The 20,598-nt window shown below is 39.8% G+C and overlaps 1 protein-coding gene across 1 annotated transcript in view; it reads left to right on the top strand.

The window, feature by feature from the left end:
- The window catches only part of Dzank1 (double zinc ribbon and ankyrin repeat domains 1), a 77,411-nt gene extending 57,210 nt beyond the window's left edge, over positions 1-20,201 (top strand). Inside the window, exons 15-22 of the mRNA XM_076848925.2 lie at positions 5,399-5,502; positions 8,670-8,744; positions 10,241-10,337; positions 10,772-10,872; positions 13,818-13,898; positions 14,477-14,604; positions 18,534-18,608; positions 19,056-20,201. Of these exons, the coding sequence (XP_076705040.2) occupies positions 5,399-5,502; positions 8,670-8,744; positions 10,241-10,337; positions 10,772-10,872; positions 13,818-13,898; positions 14,477-14,604; positions 18,534-18,608; positions 19,056-19,221 (827 nt within the window). The 3' untranslated portion in view covers positions 19,222-20,201. The remainder of the gene's footprint in view (positions 1-5,398; positions 5,503-8,669; positions 8,745-10,240; positions 10,338-10,771; positions 10,873-13,817; positions 13,899-14,476; positions 14,605-18,533; positions 18,609-19,055) is intronic.
- The last annotated feature ends 397 nt before the right edge of the window (positions 20,202-20,598 follow it).

The raw sequence follows: 20,598 nt of genomic DNA on the forward strand, positions 1-20,598 counted from the left end.
ACAAAAAAAAAAGTATGGCCTTTTGGATTAAGTCATGAAGGTTCCACCCCCCAGGGATGCCTCATAAAAGGGTTGGCAGGCACTACCCCAGGCCCTTTTTGCCCCTCCATCCTTTGCCACGAGAGAACTCAGCATTTCTCCCCTCTGAAGGATACAGGGCAATGAGTCGCCTATGTTGGAAATAGAGACCAACATCATCAAACACCAGACCTGCTGATTCCTTGATAATTGACTTCCAGCCTCCAAAACTGTGAGAAATCCTTTCTATAGTTTGTTAATTACCCAGACTTAGGTATTTTATTATAGCAGCACAAATGGCCTAAGATAGTTTTGCTGAATACATTGTTGAAGACATTTGTGTCTCTATTTATAAGAGAGATTAAACTGTGATTTTCTTTCCTTATGATGTCTTCATCTGATTTTGGCATAAGGCTAATATTGACCTTATGGAATGAGTTAGAAAGTTTCTCCTCTTTTTTGTTTTTGATAGTGTTTATGAAGAATGGATATTAACTATTCTTTATTTTTTATAAGTCTATTCAGATTTCTGTTTCTTATTGAGTCAGTGTTGGCAGTTTGTGTGTATTTCTAATATTATCCATTTCATCTGTTTTATCTTATTTAGTGGCATACAGATTCCTTCAGAATCATTTTTTTTTTTTCCCAGTTCTGGGGATTGAACCCAGGACCTCCCACAAGCTTGGCAAGTACTGTACCGTTGTACTATATCTTCATCCGCATAATATTTTTCATTTCAGTACAGTTGGTTGTAATGTCCCCTATTTCATTCTGATTTTAGCAATTTGAGACATCTCTATTTTTCTTGGTCAGTCTAATAAATTTTGTTGGTCTTTTCAAGAATCAATTTTTGAAACTTTGCGGATTGTCTGTTTTTCTATTATGTATTTCACTAAATGACACTCATACATGTTAGGTAAGTGCTCTATCACAGATCCACTTCTCTAGCCCTTTTTAAAAATTTTATTTTGATACAGGGTCTCACTAAGTTGTCCAGTCTGGCCTCAAACTTGTGATCCTTTTGCCTCAGTCTCCCAAGTAGCTAGGATTACAAGTGTGTGTCACCATGCCCAGCTTCTAATTTCATCTTGTAGTATAAGAAGATGTTTTGGATGATGTCTATCTTTTAAATCTGTTGAGACTCCATATGGTCTAATATAGAGACTATCCCAAACAATGTTTTATATGTAATTTTTTCTTTGAGTGGTTTGAATATGTTATCCCATTATCTTCTGGCCTTCATGATTTATGTTTAAAAATCTTCTGTGATTATACCAAGGGCCCTTGTTATATGATAAGTCCCTTCTTCTTCTGTTTTCAAGATCCTCTTTGTCTTTGTTTTTCAACAGTTTAATAATGTGTCTTTCTGTGAATCTTTCTGGGTTTACCTCACTTGGAGTTTCTGAGTGTCTCAAATGTCTAAGTTCATGTCCATCAAATTTGGGAAGTATTTGGCCATCATATCCTCAAATATTTTTTTCTGCCTCTTACTCTGCCTCCACTCCTGGGAGTCTCATCGTGCATATGTTGGTGTGCTTGATAGTTTCTCACAGGTCTCAGGTTCTGTTCATTTTTCTTAATGCTTTTTTTTTCTGTGTACTTTCTATTGTTTAATATCAATTGATCTATTTTTCCATTTATTAATTATTTCTTATGCCAGTTCAGAGCTATTGTTGAACCTCATTATAATTTTTTTTATTTCAGTTATTGTACTTTTCTGCTACCCAATTTCCATTAGGTTCTTTTATATAATTTCCATCTGCTTATTTATATTCTTGATTTCATGAAGCATTACTATCACCCTGTTACTAATTTTACCCTAAACCAGTTCTTCTTTCCCTCTGAGAATTGTGGAACCAGTAACACGACCAAGTGCTGATTGAAAGAGAAGGAAGGTTACTCTTGTCCAAGAATAGAAGAAGCAGGGAGAGAGAGCCTCACAAATCAGCTTCTCCACCCATTGGGAGTAAGGAAGCTATAGACACAGGGTAAAAGAAATGAGGGGGAGGGATAGCCTAATCAAATGAGGATATCCATGTCTTTTCTGGGAATAGGTAGAAAATTTCCAGGAATTCAGGTATCATGTCTGTTTGCTCCTTTTGTGGTTCTTTATGGTGTTATCATGACAATTATCAAGAATTATGGTGCTGGGAGAGTGTCAGTTAGCATGAAGATGGTATTATGATTTAGATGGAGGGTGTCTGGTGGTCACTCTGGCAGCCATCTTAGATTCAACCAGTTTTAGCCAGCTCACCTGAAGAACTGATGTCCTCAGAGATAAACTAGATTAGCATTGGGTGGAAATTCAGCTAGGTCACCTAGGCAGTACAGGAATTAGGACAGAAAAACAATACCTTCTCTTTCTTCTTTAAGCATGGTTTCCTTTAGTTCTTTGAACATGTTTGTAATAGCTACTCTGAAGTTTTTGTAAAATCTCCAACATCTGGATGCTATCACAGGTAGTTTCTGTTGCCTGCTTTTTCCCTTGTGTTTGGATTGGAGTTTCCTGTTTCTTTTCACGTCTTGTAATTTTTTGTTGGAACTGGACATTTTAGATAACATATGATATCAACTCACTCAATTAACCTCCCTTCCAACCTTGTTTGTTTAATGACTAACTAGATCATTTTAGTGAACTTTATTTCACACCAAGCCCTGGCATGTACCCTTTCATTCTAGGATGATGGTGGTTTTGGCAAGGCCCTCCCTGACTATCTTTTTTCCTTGACCACACCCAGCCCATTAAGCTACACTTACTGCTGTCTTGTGGCTGTATTGTTTATAGCTATGCCCTAGGGCATAAATTGCTCCATAGACTGATCTAATCCAATTTGGGATCCTTCTCAGGGAGTTTCCTTGGTCAGTATTTAAATATTTCTGTGTGACCTTAGAAGATTCTTCTTAGCTGTTTATATCCCTGGATCTAGTGAATCTATCAGATCTATCAGTCTTCTCGTAATTGCTTTTTTACCATCCTCTGCCTTTTTTCTTTTTCTTTTTTTTTTGAGATGGGTCTTGTAAAGTTGGCCTTGAACTTATGACCCTCATTTTTTTGAGAGCAGCCTTAGGATTGAACTTTCCTACACTTTGTTGCAAATGAAGTCATTTCCTTGCTTTAGAGGCTAAGCACTCAGCAGAGAGAGTGTACCAATCAATGTAGCTTTTGGTCAGGGGACTTACCTCTACCAAAATAGGACCTGTGATGAATGGGCCAGGAATAGGTTATCTGGACCTGTGTTCTCAGTGTTTCAGACTCAAGGTAGAGCTCCCAACCCATGGGAGGTGAGTGGGCAGAAAGAGGAAGCCCCCATCTCTTTACTAGACTTGCCCAGAACTTAGCCTATGCGATAGGATGTTAGGGCAGGATGAGAAATACTGAAATCTGTCCTTCCTGAGAAGATACTGCAGGTCTGACTTGGAGCTCAGAGGTAGGGAGCCCTGTATTCCTGGATATACATATCTGAAGTGGAATTTCCATCATTCTTATTTATGAGGAGGTGAAAGGATATGGATCATGGTTCCAACACCACAAAAGTACTGTTCTGAGTTTTAGTATATTTTCTTTGTTAATTGCTACTTCATTTGCTGTCTGCCCTTAGAACTATTTCCAGAGAATTTAAATTATGATTGTTTTTTTATTTTGTTTTGTTTAATAGTTTGGAGAGTGAGAGCACTGAACTCAGTGAAGCTGCCATGCCAGAAACTGATCACGCCCAGCTCTCCTCTTGCTCTCTGAATAGACTGAATCCAGATAGCTGATTCAGTCTGATTAAGCTCTCATGAACTTGAACTTGGTATCAGTTCTGTGGGAGAGTGTCTGTGGAGATAGCCAGAATGATCCCTCATATCCTCTTATCCTCGAGAGGAAGAAGCTATCTCCCTCCCTCTAGAGTCTGGATTGGCTTATGACTTGCCCTGGCCAATAGGAGGTGGTAGAAGAGAAACCATGACAGTTCTGGGCCTTAAGTATAAAACTTTCTACTTGCTCTCCAGGAAGCCAGCACCAAATGAGGCAAGATGATGCCACATGGAGAACAGAGGCATCTCAGCTGTGTTAATCAGCCCTGTGACCAAAATACCCACCTAAAATAAATTAGAGGATGAAAAGTTTATTTTGGGTTAATGGTTTTCAGAGATTCAGTCTATGATTGACTAACTATTGCTCTGGGTCTGAGGTGAGGAAGAACATCATGGCAGAAGGGCAAGGCAGAGAAAACCTCAGCTCATGGCATCCAAGAAGCAGGGGGAGTGGGAGTGAGAGAGAGGAGTCACGGACAAGATACAGTGCCCAAGGACACACCCCAATGACCTGCTTCCTTCAGCCACCCCTACCTGCCTACGTTTACCACTGAGTGGTCCATTCAAATTATTAATCTATCAAATGGATTAATTCACTGATAGGTTACAGCTCTCATAATCCAATCTTCTCATCTCTGAATGTTGCTACATTGCCTAATATAAGAGCTCTTTGAGGATATTTTTAGATCTAAACTGTATCACCCACCAACAACCAGAACAAAGATGCAGACATTTGAGTGAGCATAGACAGCAAACATGAGGCAAGACCCAGCCATCTCAAGTGCCCCCTAGCCATTCTGCCATCTTAGCTGAGGTCTCATCCCAAACAACTGCTCCTTACCCCAGGAAATGGGCCTGTACAGAAAGGCAGGCCTAGTGCCACTGCATCCTCACCTGCACATGAGAAACCAGACAGCCTGGCTTATGTGAAATCTCCCATATTTGAAGTGGTGACACCTAATTCGAATATATTTTAACCCTATGCCGACTAGAAAGGAACATAGGAAACTTTTAGGAATGATGTAAATGTTCTATATATGACTGGGTTGTATACATTTGCCAAACCCAAACTGTACATTTTTAAAATATTTATGTTATATGTGGGATAGAATTAAAGAAAAAGAAAAGATGCCTATGTTCTTTTAAGATTCTATAATATTCAGCTGGGCATGGTGGTTCATGCCTGTAATCCCAGCGATTTAGGAAGCTGAGGCAGGAGGATCACAAGTTTGAAGCCAGCCTCAGCAACTTGGTGAGACCCTAAGCAACTTATAGAGTTCCTGTCCCAAAATAAAAATTAAAAAGCCTGAGGATGTAGTTCAGTTGTAAAGTGCCCCTGGATTCAATCCCTACTACGCACCCCCCTGAAAAAAGATTCTGTAATATTCAGTGATTAATAATGTATAATAGGAAGCTGAGGGAGGGATGGAACTTATTCCAGTGCATAGCTGAGGTTCAATAAGAACAAACCATCACTAAATTTGACAAATGAAAGTAACCTCATTGAGAATATACAGTATACATTATCATATCTCTTTCTTAGAAGAAGTATCCAGGTAGCTGGCTTTCTCTTCTTTTTTAGGATATTGGAGAAGACAATTGGATCACATCTCTGCTCACCTCAGGTCTTACGCTCAGAACAACCCTGAATTCCGGGCCTTGATTGCAGAACCCAGGATGGGAAAGGTGGGTGAGATGAAATTTCCGTTCTAGAACATCTATGGGATCAGGCTTCCTTCAGGACTTTGCCAAAATTGCACCTTGCTTAACTCATTTCCCCTTCCTACTCTACCTTCCACACCTTCTTACTGTTCTCCCCTATGATCTCTGCCCCAATAAATCATGTGCACATGAAAATTGTCTCAGGGTTTCTTTCTGGGACACCTGGCTTAAGATAGTAAGATTCTGAACATCTCATGCTTAGATGACACAGGCTGTGGCAGGAATTCTAATGCCTAGAGCTAAAAGACCCAGAAAAGATAAGTCCAGCCAGTCTGTGCATGTAAATTACATACTATTCACAATTCACAATAGTTAACTGTGGAGCCAACCTAGACATACTTCAGTAAATAAATGGATAAAAAAAAAAATGTGGCATATATACACAATGGAATTTTACTCAGCATTAAAAAAGAACAAAACCATGGCATTTGCAGGTAAATGGATGGTGTTGGAGAAGATAACGCTAAGTGAAATCAGCCAATCCCAAAAAAACAAATGTCAAATGTTTTCTCTGATATAAGGAGGGTGACTCATAGTGGGGTAGGGAGGGAGAGCATGGGAGGAATAGATGAATTCTAGATAGGGAAAGGGAGGGGGTAGGGGAGTAACAAAGATGGTGGAACGTGATGGTCATCATTATACAAAGTACATGTATGAAGACTTAAATTGGATGTCAGTATACTTTATATACAAACAGAAATACAAAAAACGTGGTATATATGTATATTAAGAATTGTAATGCAAAAGAAAAAAAATAACATTACCTTAGATTAGATAGAGGGAAGTGAAAGGAGGGGAAGGCAGGGAATGTGGGGATAAGAAAAATAGTAGAATAAAACAGACATTATCACTGTATGTATGTATGTGACTGTATGACCAATGTGATTCTACAATATGTATTCTCAGAAAAATCAGAAATTATATCCCATCTATGTATGATACACCAAAGTATATAAGTGCATTCTACTGTCATGTATAACTAATTAAAACAAATTTTAAAAAAGGAAAAAAAGAAAAAATAAAAAGCAAAAAAAATAAATAAATTACATTCTGTTGATATATAACAACAATAGTATCATAAGAGCAAGAGTTAACCATTTAATAGTACACTTCATATCATCATTGTGTTCCTCAGTCCTTGTAACAAACTTTTGAGGTAATTATTTTTAAATGACCACAGATACTTTGACAGTGTTCCCTTCAAGCACACATCCTTTTGAATCTGAGTGAGCTGGTGACTGTTAAACAAATAGACTAGGGTAGAAGTGACTCTGTGGGTCTTCTAAGGCTTGGTATTGTAAGGGCATGTGGCTTCCTTTTGTTTGTCACATCCACCTCTTAGACTCCTTCAGTGTGAGAAACCCAAGCCACATAGAGTAGTCACATGTAAGTGGGCCAGTCTACTGCCACAGATGAAAAGAGTCCTCCAGTCATCCCAGGTCAGGAGCCAAGCCAATAAGTGGCCAGACTAGATGATCATTTATATCTTCCTAGCTGAGGCCTCAGGTGGAACAGAGAGAAGCTATCTCTGCTATGCCCTGTCTGAATCCATGAATATGATAAAGTGATGGTTGTTGAATAGCACTAAATTGGGGATAGCTTATTATACTGTGATGAGTACCCAGGACAAGTCTTATGTGACACCTAGGATAACTGAGGCTCAGAGAGTTTTGATGATTATCCAAGACCGCCCTGCTGGGTCTCAGGGCATTAAGGTTTGAAATAGGTGTGTCAGATTCCATGCCTCATCCCTTTCTTTGACATTAGATCACTGTTATAGAGAAAATTCAGTGTAAGGACATTTCCTCTATTAATCACAAAATTAGAAAGAGTCTTTTCAAATCAGACTGTCTACTCCTTTGCTAGCAAATATGCCAACATTGAAACTGTCTCACTTTCAAGTGTTGCTCAATATCCTTTGATAAGCTGTTTTGGTAGGTTATAACTTCTTTAGCCTAACTAATCCAGAGGTCTGCAAACTTGTCCCAGGGAACAGATGTAGCCTGCTATACAATTTTACAAATGAAATTTTATTGGATAAGAGTTATATCCATTCATATACATATTATCTAGCTACTTTGTACTGAAACAGCAATGTTAAGTATTCATGACAGAGAATGTATGACCCACAAGACCTTGAAATATTTACTATTTGACCCTTTCTAAAAACCCATTTGAATCTAAATTTGTTCCATTGCATACAAAGAAAGCTGCTGAATTGTGGTACTTGTCCATTACTTGTCAAGGACTGCTTCCCCTCTGGCCACCTGTTAAACTTTTCCAAGGTGATGATATCCACAGTATGGATATCCAAAATATGTCTCTTGAAGAAAATATAAATTTGGATCTTGCTTTCTTTTTAAAAAATTATTATATAGTATAATACATTTTGACATATTGTACACAAATTTAGCACAACTTCTCATTCCTCTAGCTGTACATGGTGCAGAGTCACTCCAGTAGGGTAATTATACATGTATATAAGGTAATAATGTCTGTCTTATTCTACCGTCCTTCCCATCCCCACAGCCCCACTCCTCCCCTGACTCCCCTCTGCACAAACCAAAGTTCCTTTATTCTTCCATATTCCCCTACCCCACTGTGGATCAGCATCCACTTATCAGAGAAAACATTTGGCTTTTGGTTTTGGGGGATTGGTTTATTTCACTTAGCATGATATTCTCTAGCTCCATCCACTGTGTATATGTACCATGTTTTCTTTTGGATCTTGTTTTCTTATGCATTCTGAAAGTCTCTGCCCTTTGATTGAAGTATTTAGTTTATTTATTATTAATGGAGCTGTATATGTGGTTGCATTGCAAGTTTGAGATCAAACCAGGATAGTAAAATCCTGCCTCAAAATAAAAAATAAAAAGGGCAGGGGATTGGGGCTGGGATTGTGGCTCGGCGGTTGAGCACTCACCTAGCATGTGTGAGGTCCTGGGTTCAATCCTCAGCACCACATAAAAATTAATAAATCAATAAAATAAAGGTATTGTATCCAACTACAACTGAAAAATATTTTTTTAAAAAAAAGGACTGGAGATATTGCTCACTGGTAAAATGCCCCTGCATTCAATACCCACGCTACCACAAATAAATAATCAATTAAAATAAAATTCCTTTAAAAGCTTATCTCTGCTACTGTCCATGAAGATGGCTGTGAAGTTAGCATCAGACTGAATTATATTCAAGTCTCAAACAAGGTAAGTAAACCTTCAGAAGTTATTCATTTGAGAATTGACCAATTCTCAACTTAAATTTATGGAAACACTTTTGTGTAATCCATAAAAAGGAAACTTGACTATAGTCAAGCAATTCTGTAGAATTAGATAAAGAATTGAGTTAAATCTCAGCCAAATTCAGCTTTTAGGTACACAAAGATATATAGTAGTGGGAATTATCACCCACCCATGGTCCTGTAGTTCTCTGACTTGTTCTTACTCACTGAATTCTAATGAAATGTCTGTGATACAACTGATTTAGGGAAAGACTGACACAAATGTTTGCTGATGTGCACTTTGTCCTATTTGCTTTATATAAAACAAACCAACCTTTGTAGTCACATCTCCCTTTATCTTGCCTCTTATATAGTGACTGGAGCATTGCCACAGAGCCTGTAAGTATATAACAAGCATTGATTGATATTAGCTGCTTTAGCTTCATTGGACAAGTCAAAATATTCAAAAGAATGATAAATGGATTGAGAAGATATGTAAAGAAGGCAAGGAATAAAGAGGGGAACTAATATTTATCAGGCCCTGGCTATGTGCCCAATAAGGTGCTAATGATATTAAAATCAGGATAAGATGCCAGTCACAATGGCACATGCCTGTAATGCTGGCAACTTGGGATGCTGAGGTAGAAGGATAACAAGTCCAAGGCCAGTCTCAGCAACTTAGTACAACCCTGACTAAAATTTAAGAAGAAAAAAAAAATACTGGGGATGTAGCTCAGTGGTAAAGCACACCTGAGCTACATCCCCAGTAATAATGATACAAAACATGGGCCCTGCCTAGATCAGGAGACTGGATATATCAAATGGGCTAATGCACATACAAGTGCTTTGAAACCAGGTTAGACACTAAGTGCTTTGTTCTTGGTTGTGCAGTTTTGTGCTAGTCCCCAGAATCAGTCCAGGTGGATACAGTCCGTGTTTTTATATATATCTCATTTTATAGACACTGGTTTTACCTAATTTTACTTTCACAATACTCCTTTGAAATAGGTCATAATATTTCCACTTTGTAGGTAAGGAAACTAAGGGCTCAGAGAAGTTAAACAACTTTTTTCTTACAAGGTCATTAATGCTAAAAGAACCAGGAATCAAACAGCAGCCTCCCCATTAGACCACCCTAATTCCAGGTCATGAAGGGACTTCAGTTGGTGAAGGACACAATTACTTTTAAATGATATCATGGTGATTGGCAGAAGCCTGTTGGCAGGCTGTTGTAATGGTCCCTGTGTGAGAAAAGGGTCATGGGGTAGTGACAGAGAAGAGGAGGGCCAACTGCGGTAAAATGGACTGCAACTTGGGGAGGTGAGGGAAGAGTCAGGAAGGATGTCCAGGCCTGTAGGCTCAATTGTCTGGATAGACAGAGCCATCCATCCCTCATGAGAAGTAGGTTGGTCAGGAGGTCATTCCTTCTGTTGGGGCCCAGCAGACCTGTCATTCATGGTGCTTAAATTTTTTCATCGCCAGAACCTATACTTCAGCAAGGCGGTGAATTTCAGTGACCAGTTTCTGAGCGGTGTCACTGAGGGTGGTAATGGGCTATACAGCAGCAGGACCAGCTTGGGTGAGTATTACTGTTCTGGTACTTTACAACTGACCAGAAATACACTGATTTGACAAGGATGGTAGAGACTTGCATAAAATTTGCCAGCCCAATCACAAATCTTAGTATTATGTTTCAGCCTTTTTATGTCTCTGGCTCCTTTGAAGTCAAGGCTGAGATTTATGAAATCCTTCATGGGGCTTGGAGAGGGAATCATTAGTGAGGGTGGGAAAGTAGGTCTTTTTTCAGCTTAAAAACTGAGATCGCATTTCCCTTCTCCCCACTTATCCTCTGGCTCCTGGACTAGGGAGTGACTCTAGCAGTCCTTCCTGTCAGGTTTAATCAAATGAAAATGTTTACAAAAGCAATATTATGCCTCTGACTTTTAATGGGCATAACTGTAGAACTAGCTTGTATGGAGTGGAGGAGGATCACTTTGTCCTTTGTCATTGCAGTGAGCGATTACAGCCAGAGTATCTTAGATACCAATGACAAAATCAAGAGGATGAGGAATCTCCAGATCAAAAATTTTCACAAAAAGAAAGAGCACCTTACAGTACGTGTACTCCTTGGTCTTTGTGGCTATCTTCTTCAGCCTATCATTTTGATGTTTATTTTGGCATTTTAAAATGGAATACTTTCTCATTTTTTTTTGTTCCTTCTTTTATAACAGCATATTTTTATTTTTCAGAGGGAGAATCCTTTACAAGACTGAATTAGAATTAAAGTTCTCATCAGTTTCCTGAATCATATCTTTTTCCTCTGGAGTCTGTCCTGTCTGCCCATCATTCTCTGTTTTGTATTTGTTTGAACTTAAATATGTGATGCTCCTTGGTTTTCTGGTCATTTGACAAATGAAGAACTAGTTGGATTAGCACTGGTGCCTGTCATGGGTACCCAGAATGGGTGTGTAGGTCTGAAGTCCCTGTGTAGATAAGTAGTTATATTGTGGGACAGGCTTTCCTGCTGGTGTTGTGCAAGGGTCAGGAGAAAGCATTTGGGTCCAAAGCATTGTCAGTGCAGAAGGTCTTTCTTCTGGTAGCAAAGGTGTTGGTGGTGTGACATATTCTCCTATGTTTCAGTTCTGCAAGGAGCTGTCTTTCCTCCCTTGTCCTTCCCACCCTTCCCTGAATTTGTCATGGAGGTCTTGGGATCTGCAATTCTCTCTTCTTGGGCTCTAGTGCTCCCAGGAGATGACTTTGTTGGGCAAATCATGTACTTTCTAGAAAGTGGTTGTCAGGGTTTAACAGAATGCATGAGCTTTCTTTCTCCTTATGTGAGAGAGGAGGAAAAGGGCATCTTAGCTACTCATAGTGAGCCCTTTAGTAGTACACTCATGCATTTAACCTGCACCGAATACCTACCCTCCTTTGTGATTAACGTTGAGTTTCTGCAGGATACCCCTGGAGAGAAAACACTCAGGCTTCTGGTGTCTTCAGCTGGTTTTTCTTTGCTTTGATTTCTCTGCCAGTCAGATTTCATCTACTTTCAGTCTTAGAGTTCTTCAAAATTACTGAAACACTAAAATGATAGATTCCCTTTCAGAGTTTCCCACAGCTCATAGTGAATTTTGCTTTTCAAAAATATGCATTATGAATAATTCCAAAAGGGGTTTTGGAGAAAGGAATGGTGGATGCCCTTGCTCTCTCCCCCACCCTGCCTTTTGGTTGGTCCTCTTTGGCTTCAGCACAGAGAACAGCACTGATTAGCAGCAAGCCCCTGGAGATGGAGATGGACACAATGTGGTGCTTACCCTCCACCTCTGGTTCCACCAGTTTCTAGAGGCTTCCTCTGTATTGCACGCCCCCGCCATCCAGCTTGCATCATGATTCCGCCAAAGGCAGGAGCTCTGTTCTTTATCTTTTTTTCCCCAGCATGTGCTTTGCGTGTAATCAATACCAATAAATTTGGGAAGAAGATGTTAGCATTTTTTTTAACTTTAATTGCTTATGATTCTTTGTGCTCTCCACCTCCTCCAGTTTGAAATATTGTAATGAGTATAAGAGAAGGTATAGAGCCCCATGAACTCAACAATTTGCATCTTTGGAGACTGTACCCTTTCTCTGCATGTGGTCTCAATCTCCCATTGTTATGCTCCTTTACTTTCCCATTTGCATTTATGAGCTAAATGTCAGCAGCACTGATATTTATCCACTAATTCATTCATTACTTTTGAGCCCACCTGTATCAGGCATGGTTCTAGGTGCTGAAAATAAAATGTGAACCCAAGTTATAAAGATCTCAGACCTCATGAAGCAAACATTCTAGAGGATTCTGGTATATTTTTCTAAAAGGAGCCAAATTCAGTATAAACAAGAACACCTCCCAGAATCCTCCTGGAGTTTACTGATTAGATATGGTGCCTTGTTCCAAGATACCAGAGAGATGGGGTGGCCAAGGGGCAATGAGGCGGTTGATACAGCCTGAACCCAACATCTTCTGAAAAGCTTAGAGGCCCAGGGAACCAGGGAGGAGCAGGTTTTATTTCCATTTCACACATAGGCCAGTTGTGGTTCTGCTTGAAATTTATATATAAATATAAATTTCATAGCATTTTGAAAATAGACAGATTATTTTTTTTAATATTTTTTTTAGTTGTAGGTAGACACAATACCTTTATTTACTTATTTATTTTTTAAATGTGGTGCTGAGGACCAGTACCTCACACGTGCGAGGTAAGCATTCTACTGAGCCACAACCCCAGCCCTAAAAAAAAAAATTCTTAAAGATTTCTGACAATAAGCCAGGTAAGGTGATGCACACCTGTAATCCCAGCAGCTTGGGAGGCAGAGGTAGGAGGATCTTGAGTTCAAAGCCAGCCTCAGCAACTTATCGAGGCCCTATGTACCTTGGCCAGTTCCTGTCTTAGAATAAAAAAATAAAAAGGAATAGGTATGTGGCTCAGTGGTTAAGCATCCCTTGAGTTTAATCTCAAAAAAAAAAAAAAGCAGATTTCTGACAATAAATGACAGGGACTCGTTTTCTTAACAAGAGGTTGACGATGGATTCACTCATTTCTTAGGCAAGCATGGGTTCTGAACTCTCATATTTAGTCTGACATTGAACACTTTATAAAGCATGCCAAGTAAATTTTAGGTGTTCACCTGGATGCTTTTTCTAGAAATACATATAAGGGAACTAGCCTGGAATTTCTGGAGTTTTGTGAGGTTTTCCATCACACCCCTACCCTTAAAAATATAAAACAATATTAGTGTAGTGACCTTGCCCAAGACAAGGTTTTGGAGACCAGAAAGATTAACATTAGATGTGTATGTTTGTGCTTTTGGCTTTTGAAGACCATATGTGCACACACACAAACACAGAAATATGTTCACATGTGTACTCTCATGGTCACACACACCCATCCATGTGGCTCAGAATTCAACTGAGAATGAGACACTGTGCTTGGTGAGGAAGCATTTGCCTTGAGTGTTGGGCCTGGAAATCAACAGTGCAGATATTTTGAAGCAGTGGAAATGACCATGTTCTATAATCCTGCAGCCTGAAAACAGACTCCTGCTGGCGGAAGTTGGCCCGACAGGGGAAGGAAGAATCTCTGTGCTTGAACAGCTGCTGGAGGAAGTGAGTGTGACTAGAACAGGTCTCTCTGTGGATTTCAGCCTGCCCTTCCAACTGCTCCCTTTTAATTAAAAGTTGTTTGAAAATGCAATAATGGCTAGTCAAAAGCTTTGCATTTATTGTTACCTGTTGCTAATTTTTATAAAACAAACTAACAGATAAGCCCAAGTAACATGCATGAGACTAGACAGAATCCCTGGTCCATGAGGTCATGTAACTTCAGCCTAGGTTTCCTAAAGAAACAAAATGGGGCTGGGGTATAGCTCAGTGATAGAGAGAAGTTACCTAGGACATACAAGGTCCTGGATTCAATCTCCAGACTGCCAAAAAGAAAGAAAAAGAAAGAAGAAACAATGTGGTTAGGGTACCTGCTCCTCCTGATGTGAGGGTCAGACATTGTAACTCTGGGGGGGACTTGGCAGCTATGTCCATTATAGGCTGTCTTGATCCTTTCTTTGATCTAAAATTAACATAGTTCCATTATTGCTTTAATAGGACATTTGTTGAACTTGACAGGATGGCAGTTGGACAAGGTAGGTTCAGGGTTTTGTAATGAGTTTTTTCTTTTCTGTGTGCTGCAGGGAGCAGACCCCAACTGCTGTGACAATGATGGTCGACCTGCTATTATTGTAGCTGTTGTGAATAAGCACCATGAGGCCATTCCAGTTCTTGCTCAAAGAGGAGCAGACATTGACCAGCAGTGGGGACCGTAAGTGAAACGTTGAAAGTACAGCTGAGTACTGAGGTGTTAGAGCTCCATGAGCTCTGCTATAGCAGAATTAGTCTACACACATGCCCGTTTCAATTTGAACCACTGAAAGGCCATTTAAATCTCTTTTGGTCTTAATAAAAGGTTTAACAGTTTTCTATAGATGACTAAAACAAAATTTTTTAAATGATCTATTGGGTTACCAAATTTAATAACTCTTATTAATGGTAATATGTTTTGTTAATTCATGAATTTCTATTTTCGTGGGGCTAGCAAATCTTTAGCTCTTAGGTTTTTAAGCATTATTTTCATTATGAGCCACAGTGTTAAGATCAATACTAAGGGAAGAGAGGCCCCCGTGTAGTCATGGGGAAATACACCCATGAAGTTAATACAGAAAGGTTGTCTCTGGATGCTAACACCATGGGGGAGGGTCTAGCACTTCTCAACTCACCACATAATCTCCTGGAACCGTGGTTTCCCTACCTGTGAATCCGGATGGGGAGGTCCCAAGTTGCATTACTTCCTGGTCTTGGTGCAGTACAACTTCATGACCTTCTCTCCCAGCCTCAGGATTTTGTTCTCTTGAAACTTGCTTTGGAACCAGGGTTGGAAAGTTCCTGTAGTGTGGGTCATTCAGATTAACTCATCTCTTGGACAAGTTGTTAAAATAGAAGTCTTCTAGGGATATCACAGTTCTCTAATACTGCTGACTCCTGATTCCTAAGTCAAGGTTGAGGACTGGGTTAGTGAAACATCTTGCTGTGTAGGTCAGGCCACCAAAGGGGCCAAAAGTCTCATAGTTTTGCATTTATTACTGTATTTAAAACTTTTTCTGGTATTTTATTCAAAATACATCCCTGTCCATTTTTTGTGTGCATTTTTATAAGTTTCTTCCAAGTAGGACAGCAGTATCAGTAGTTACTACCCCTTTAAAATTTTCATCTCATAGGAAAATATTGGTGTAAAACTTTGATTGCTGGAATTTACTTTCTTGAGTTTCCTTAGGATTTACATTCATCATACTCTGTCAGCTTCTTCATTCATCCCACATTATTGTATTATCATTGTTGATAATATAATAGTATTATTTTATCATTGATAAAATGAGGCTCTCTTGTTTTATGTTAGGGTGTACCTTATATGTTTATAAATTAAATGAGCTTTTCTTACAACATTTAAGCATAATGCTTCGTGTATGACACAAAAGTCAGTTCTTGAATTGATGCTTAAGTATTGTGAGTCCCAGCTTTATGAACAATAAGAAGACAAAACTACTCTGAATCTGTAAATGATTACCAGTTTTATTTTGGTCTTCCTCAGTTTCCACTTCATCACCATTCTGCAAAGTGACACTGATTCATGTCTGATTTCGATGCTGTCTGATGAATCTGACAATGGTTATGCCTATCTATCTGAATTATGTATAGTGTAGCCCTTTGTCACTCTGTGTTCGTTATCAAGGTTACCATGAGCACTGTGAGCTCATGTGGGTAGAAGAGAGGAGAAAAGCGAGGGTGGAGGACGTTCCTCTAAAGAGAACACAGAGATTTTCCTTTTCAATGTATGCCAGTAGAGGAGACTAGATTCCCCGTCTAAGAGCTAAATTCTGCTAAATATGGTCCATGTCTGTTAGTTTGATGTGTTTATGCCTGCGTCAGCCTGGCCTCTGCGTCACACCTGGACCTCAGTAGCTCCAGGAGCCCCATCCCCAGATTCCATCCATTCCTCTTCTCTTACACATAAGCCATTCAAAGATCTGACCTTCCTGTCCAAAAGGCTCAGCGAGTTGTTCCTTAACAAACAAGGATTAAAATGTTTTCTCACGTCTGAAGCTTGTTTAGCTAGTGAGACAAGTTGGTCTCTATACAAGATAGCTTCTGTTAAGTAGCTTGGCAGGTGGCACAAAGCCTCCCCATAGTGTTTCTGGGTCCCATGTTTGTATTATTCCTATGAGAACGAACCACAGTCAACTGAAAGGGAGTTAAGGAGAAATCCACACCCTCCACCAAGGAGGATGCCTCATATCACCAGACTCAGAAACACAGATTCAAGGTCTAATTGGGAGAGGGGCACAGGGAGGTGCGGCTGCTTTTGGACTATAGCTGCCCTTCTTTGCCTGACTAGCAGTTGCAAACATTTATCTCCTGGCTCTACCCTAGTTGCCAGATAAGGAAGATGCAATCATCAGTCTACTTCTTCGAGTACAGCTGTGGAGATTTACAGGTTGAACATCCACAATATGGAAATCTGAAACCCAAAATGCTCCAAGATCTGAAACGTTTAGAACCAACATGACACCACAGTGGAAAATTCCCCACCTGACCTCATATGATGGGTCACTGTCAAAACACAGGTGCACTAAAAATATTGTATGAAATTAGCTGCAGGCTATGTGTATGTGTATAAGGAATATATGAAACACAAATGAACTTTAGATGTGCTTAGACTTAGATCCTATTCCCATGATATTTCATTATGTATATGCAAATGTTCCCAAATCCAAAACAAACAAACAAAAAAACCTGAATGTTTCTTGTCTTCATTTCAGATAGGGGATACTTAATTTGTATTCTATCCAGTAATTCAGAATTTACAGGGAGAAACTATACCGTAATACTTAGATATTAATACTTAGATAATACTTAATACTACGATACTTAGATTTGAATAAATAATGCATTAGCGGTTAAGTTTCTTTAAAACACAGGCCCTTGGAACACCACAGTGTACCTTCTGTACAAACTGTGCTCTAGAAGGTCTGTCATACTATAATTCCAAGTTACTCAGAGGAATCAACTCACTGGGTATCAATTCTACTCAGAAGGATGGGGTTCTGTAAGAAGGCATACACTACCTGGTGTCATATTGGAGTTCAGTTGTTTGAGGAACATTCTACAAACTTAGAGTTGCCAGAATCACAATGTAGTATTTCCCCAAACTGAACTATGGTTACACAGGAAATAGCCAGCACAGAAGATCTAGCCATCAGCAAATTCAGTTTGGGGAGAATCAGGAAGAAAGAAGACCATATGTCTACTCCGGAGAGAGTGAACACCTTATAAAGACCCAAAAAACTTCAGATATGAAGGGCTCACTTTATCTTCTTCAGAGAAGAGGCTGCCATACTTTTTTCTCCATTGGGAGAAACTTGTGGCTGCAGGTTTATTTGCAGGTGTGGGGACTGGGTGGTAGTGGCAAGAGAAGCTGGGACTGAGAGAGCACAGACCTTCAATTGCTTACCTCATTTCTATTTCCAGGCATGACTCCCACCTTCTCTCACTTCTGCCACCTCTTGATCAGGAGCCTTTCAGGAGTTTATGTACCATGCCATCCTCCATTTTAGCAATCTACTTCTCCCTCACTAGGTCAGACTTGACCAGAAAAGGTGGCGAGACAATCTGGCACTGCAGCAGAATATGGTCTGTCTGATGTCTCTGGGCTTGCCCATTAAATTCTAAAATTGGTGATTATTTTCATATCATGCAAGCCAAACTCAATGAAACCACAGCCATTTCCCCCAAACAAAAATAGGAACTTCCTCCCTGAAAATTCAGTTACCAGGCAGACAGTACCTAAGAGGTTTAAGCCAAAATTGAGGCTATTTCATAAACTCTTAAAGGAAATCTCCTAAAATAGTATTTATTAGCATTTATTAAATCAGTTACAAACCAGATCCTTGTGGGTTTCTCACATTAAAAATGAATGTGTTTCTAGACTTTTTACTATTTGTCTAGCATCAAAGCTTACTACCCATCACAGTGTTCCTCTAAGGGAAGAGACAAAGAGGGGAGACTCATGGGATTTTCCCAGGTTAGTTAAATGGATTGGTAAGTAAAACCAAGGTCCCTTTAATCACACTAACCTCTCCAATATCCTGATGATGCTAACTAAGGATTTACCCAGGAATGTTTTTCCCCCACAAATAGGCTCAGAAACACAGCTCTTCATGAAGCAACTCTTCTTGGCCTCACAGGAAGGGAGAGCATCGTGACTTTACTAGGGTATGTTCTCTGACCTTTGGTGAATACTTCTGAGGGCCACAGTGATCTCTCTACTAACCTGTGGTGATTTTAGAGGGACCCTAGTTCTTGAACTGCTATCGCTCTAAAGTGGGGAGGGTCGCCATCTCACCATGTCCCCCAGGTCACTAAGAGCTTTTCAAAACACAATGAAAATGTTGTTCCCATTGAACATTTTGGTAAGACTTTGCTGCAAGGGGAACCAATTAAATATTGGCAATTAAATATTTTAAAATCATACAGCCCCATAAAATGTTTTAGGGTATAGCCACCCCTAAGAGCTGAAGTCACACAGTGGCCTCTTTGGGAACAGGTTTGGGAGGTAGGGCCAGAAGGTGCTCAGTCTAAGCTCTGGGACAGGAAGAGTCAGGCCCTCAGGGTCATGAGCCTGAATCCTTCAAGGACCCTCTTTCTCCATATCTTTTGCAGATGCAATGCAAGCATCCAAAAGAAGAATGCAAGAGGCCAGACAGCATATGACCTGGCTCTGGAAATTGGGGATGACCCCATCACCTCACTCTTCAATGCTAAATTTAGCCAAGGGCTGGAGGACCAACTCCCCCAACCCAGGAACCTCAGCCTGGAGGACTGTTAGACATGACGCCTCACTGAAAGAAACCATCCAGCTCTGGTTGTTCTTTGTTTCTAAAATGTGTATTTGAGCTTGGGGATTGGGGTTGAGAGGATTTGTAAGGTGTGTGTGTCTGTGTATCTTTGTGTGTGTGTTACTGGGGATTGAACCCAGGATCTTGTGCATGCTAATCAAGTATTTTACCACTGAACTATATCCCCACTCCTTTTTTAACATTTTATTTTGATACAAGGTCTTGCTAAGTTGCTGAGGCTGGCCTTGAACTTGCAATCCTTCTGTCCCAGCCTTTCGAGTCACTGGGATTACAGGTATATGCCACCACACCTGGCTTCTTTTTGTTTTTGTTTTTTAATTGTTGTAAACCACCAATACTATCTGGATGATTCCCAGTGTACCTTAGATTGTGATGAACTTCATGTATGCTTTTTAATGATTTATTGCTGGGGTTTGGGGAATTTGGCTTTTAGTTTTCAATTTATTTTCAATACATAATAATTGTACATAGTTTAAAGCTAAAAAGCATAAAATTCTATGTAGTGAAGTCTCCCTACTGTCCCTGTCCCACAGCCACCACTCCCCTCTTCAGAGGCACCAATGACACCAGTGTCAGCTGTATCTTTCTAGCAGTAGTACAGGATTTAGATAGGCATGTGTGTATGATATAGGTACATGTATACATGGAGTATACAAATAAACCGTGATACATGGAGTATGCAAATAAACATGTAGCACATATATTCCTTTCCCCCCTTTTTAAACACAAATAGTAACAAACCGCACAGTGTTCTGCACTTTGTCCTTTAAAAAAAATATGTCTTGTAGGTGGTTTCGAGTTAGAATGTAAAGTTGAATTTATTGAAATTTTTATGTTGAACTCATGGTTACTCCTATCATCATGGTTTGTTGCTTGTTTGACAGATCAGCTTTAAATAAAATATTGGCAGGAATGTGTAATTGTGACTTGTGGACCCCCTGTTAATGTATGTAAGTAGGATATTTATTAATTTAGAATAATTAATTCTACACAATAAATAATAAACATGGTGGTGGACGGTACTATTGTCATGACTTGTGCTTTTTTCCCCTAGGTTGTGTGGCTGTATGTTGGAAGGATGGGAAGTTCAGAGTCACTGGGACACGAGCCCCTGTGAGGCTGGGTGGGAGCTGGGCACTTGCTTCCTCCCAGGTCAGCCTCTAGGCATTCTGTGTAAGAGAAGCTGCTTGTATGGGTGACTAGTGTCCAGAAGGACCAGGGAGAATGGGGGTGGCAACAGCAATTCTGGTAACTGATAAAAGTGTGATAACATCCCTGGAGGTCATTGCATCCTAAGTCCCATCTCACTTGTGTACTAGAAGCACAAATAAGCCCATTGGAAACCT

Source organism: Callospermophilus lateralis, chromosome 3, assembly GCF_048772815.1.
Source record: "Callospermophilus lateralis isolate mCalLat2 chromosome 3, mCalLat2.hap1, whole genome shotgun sequence".
NCBI classification, from domain to species: domain Eukaryota; kingdom Metazoa; phylum Chordata; class Mammalia; order Rodentia; family Sciuridae; genus Callospermophilus; species Callospermophilus lateralis.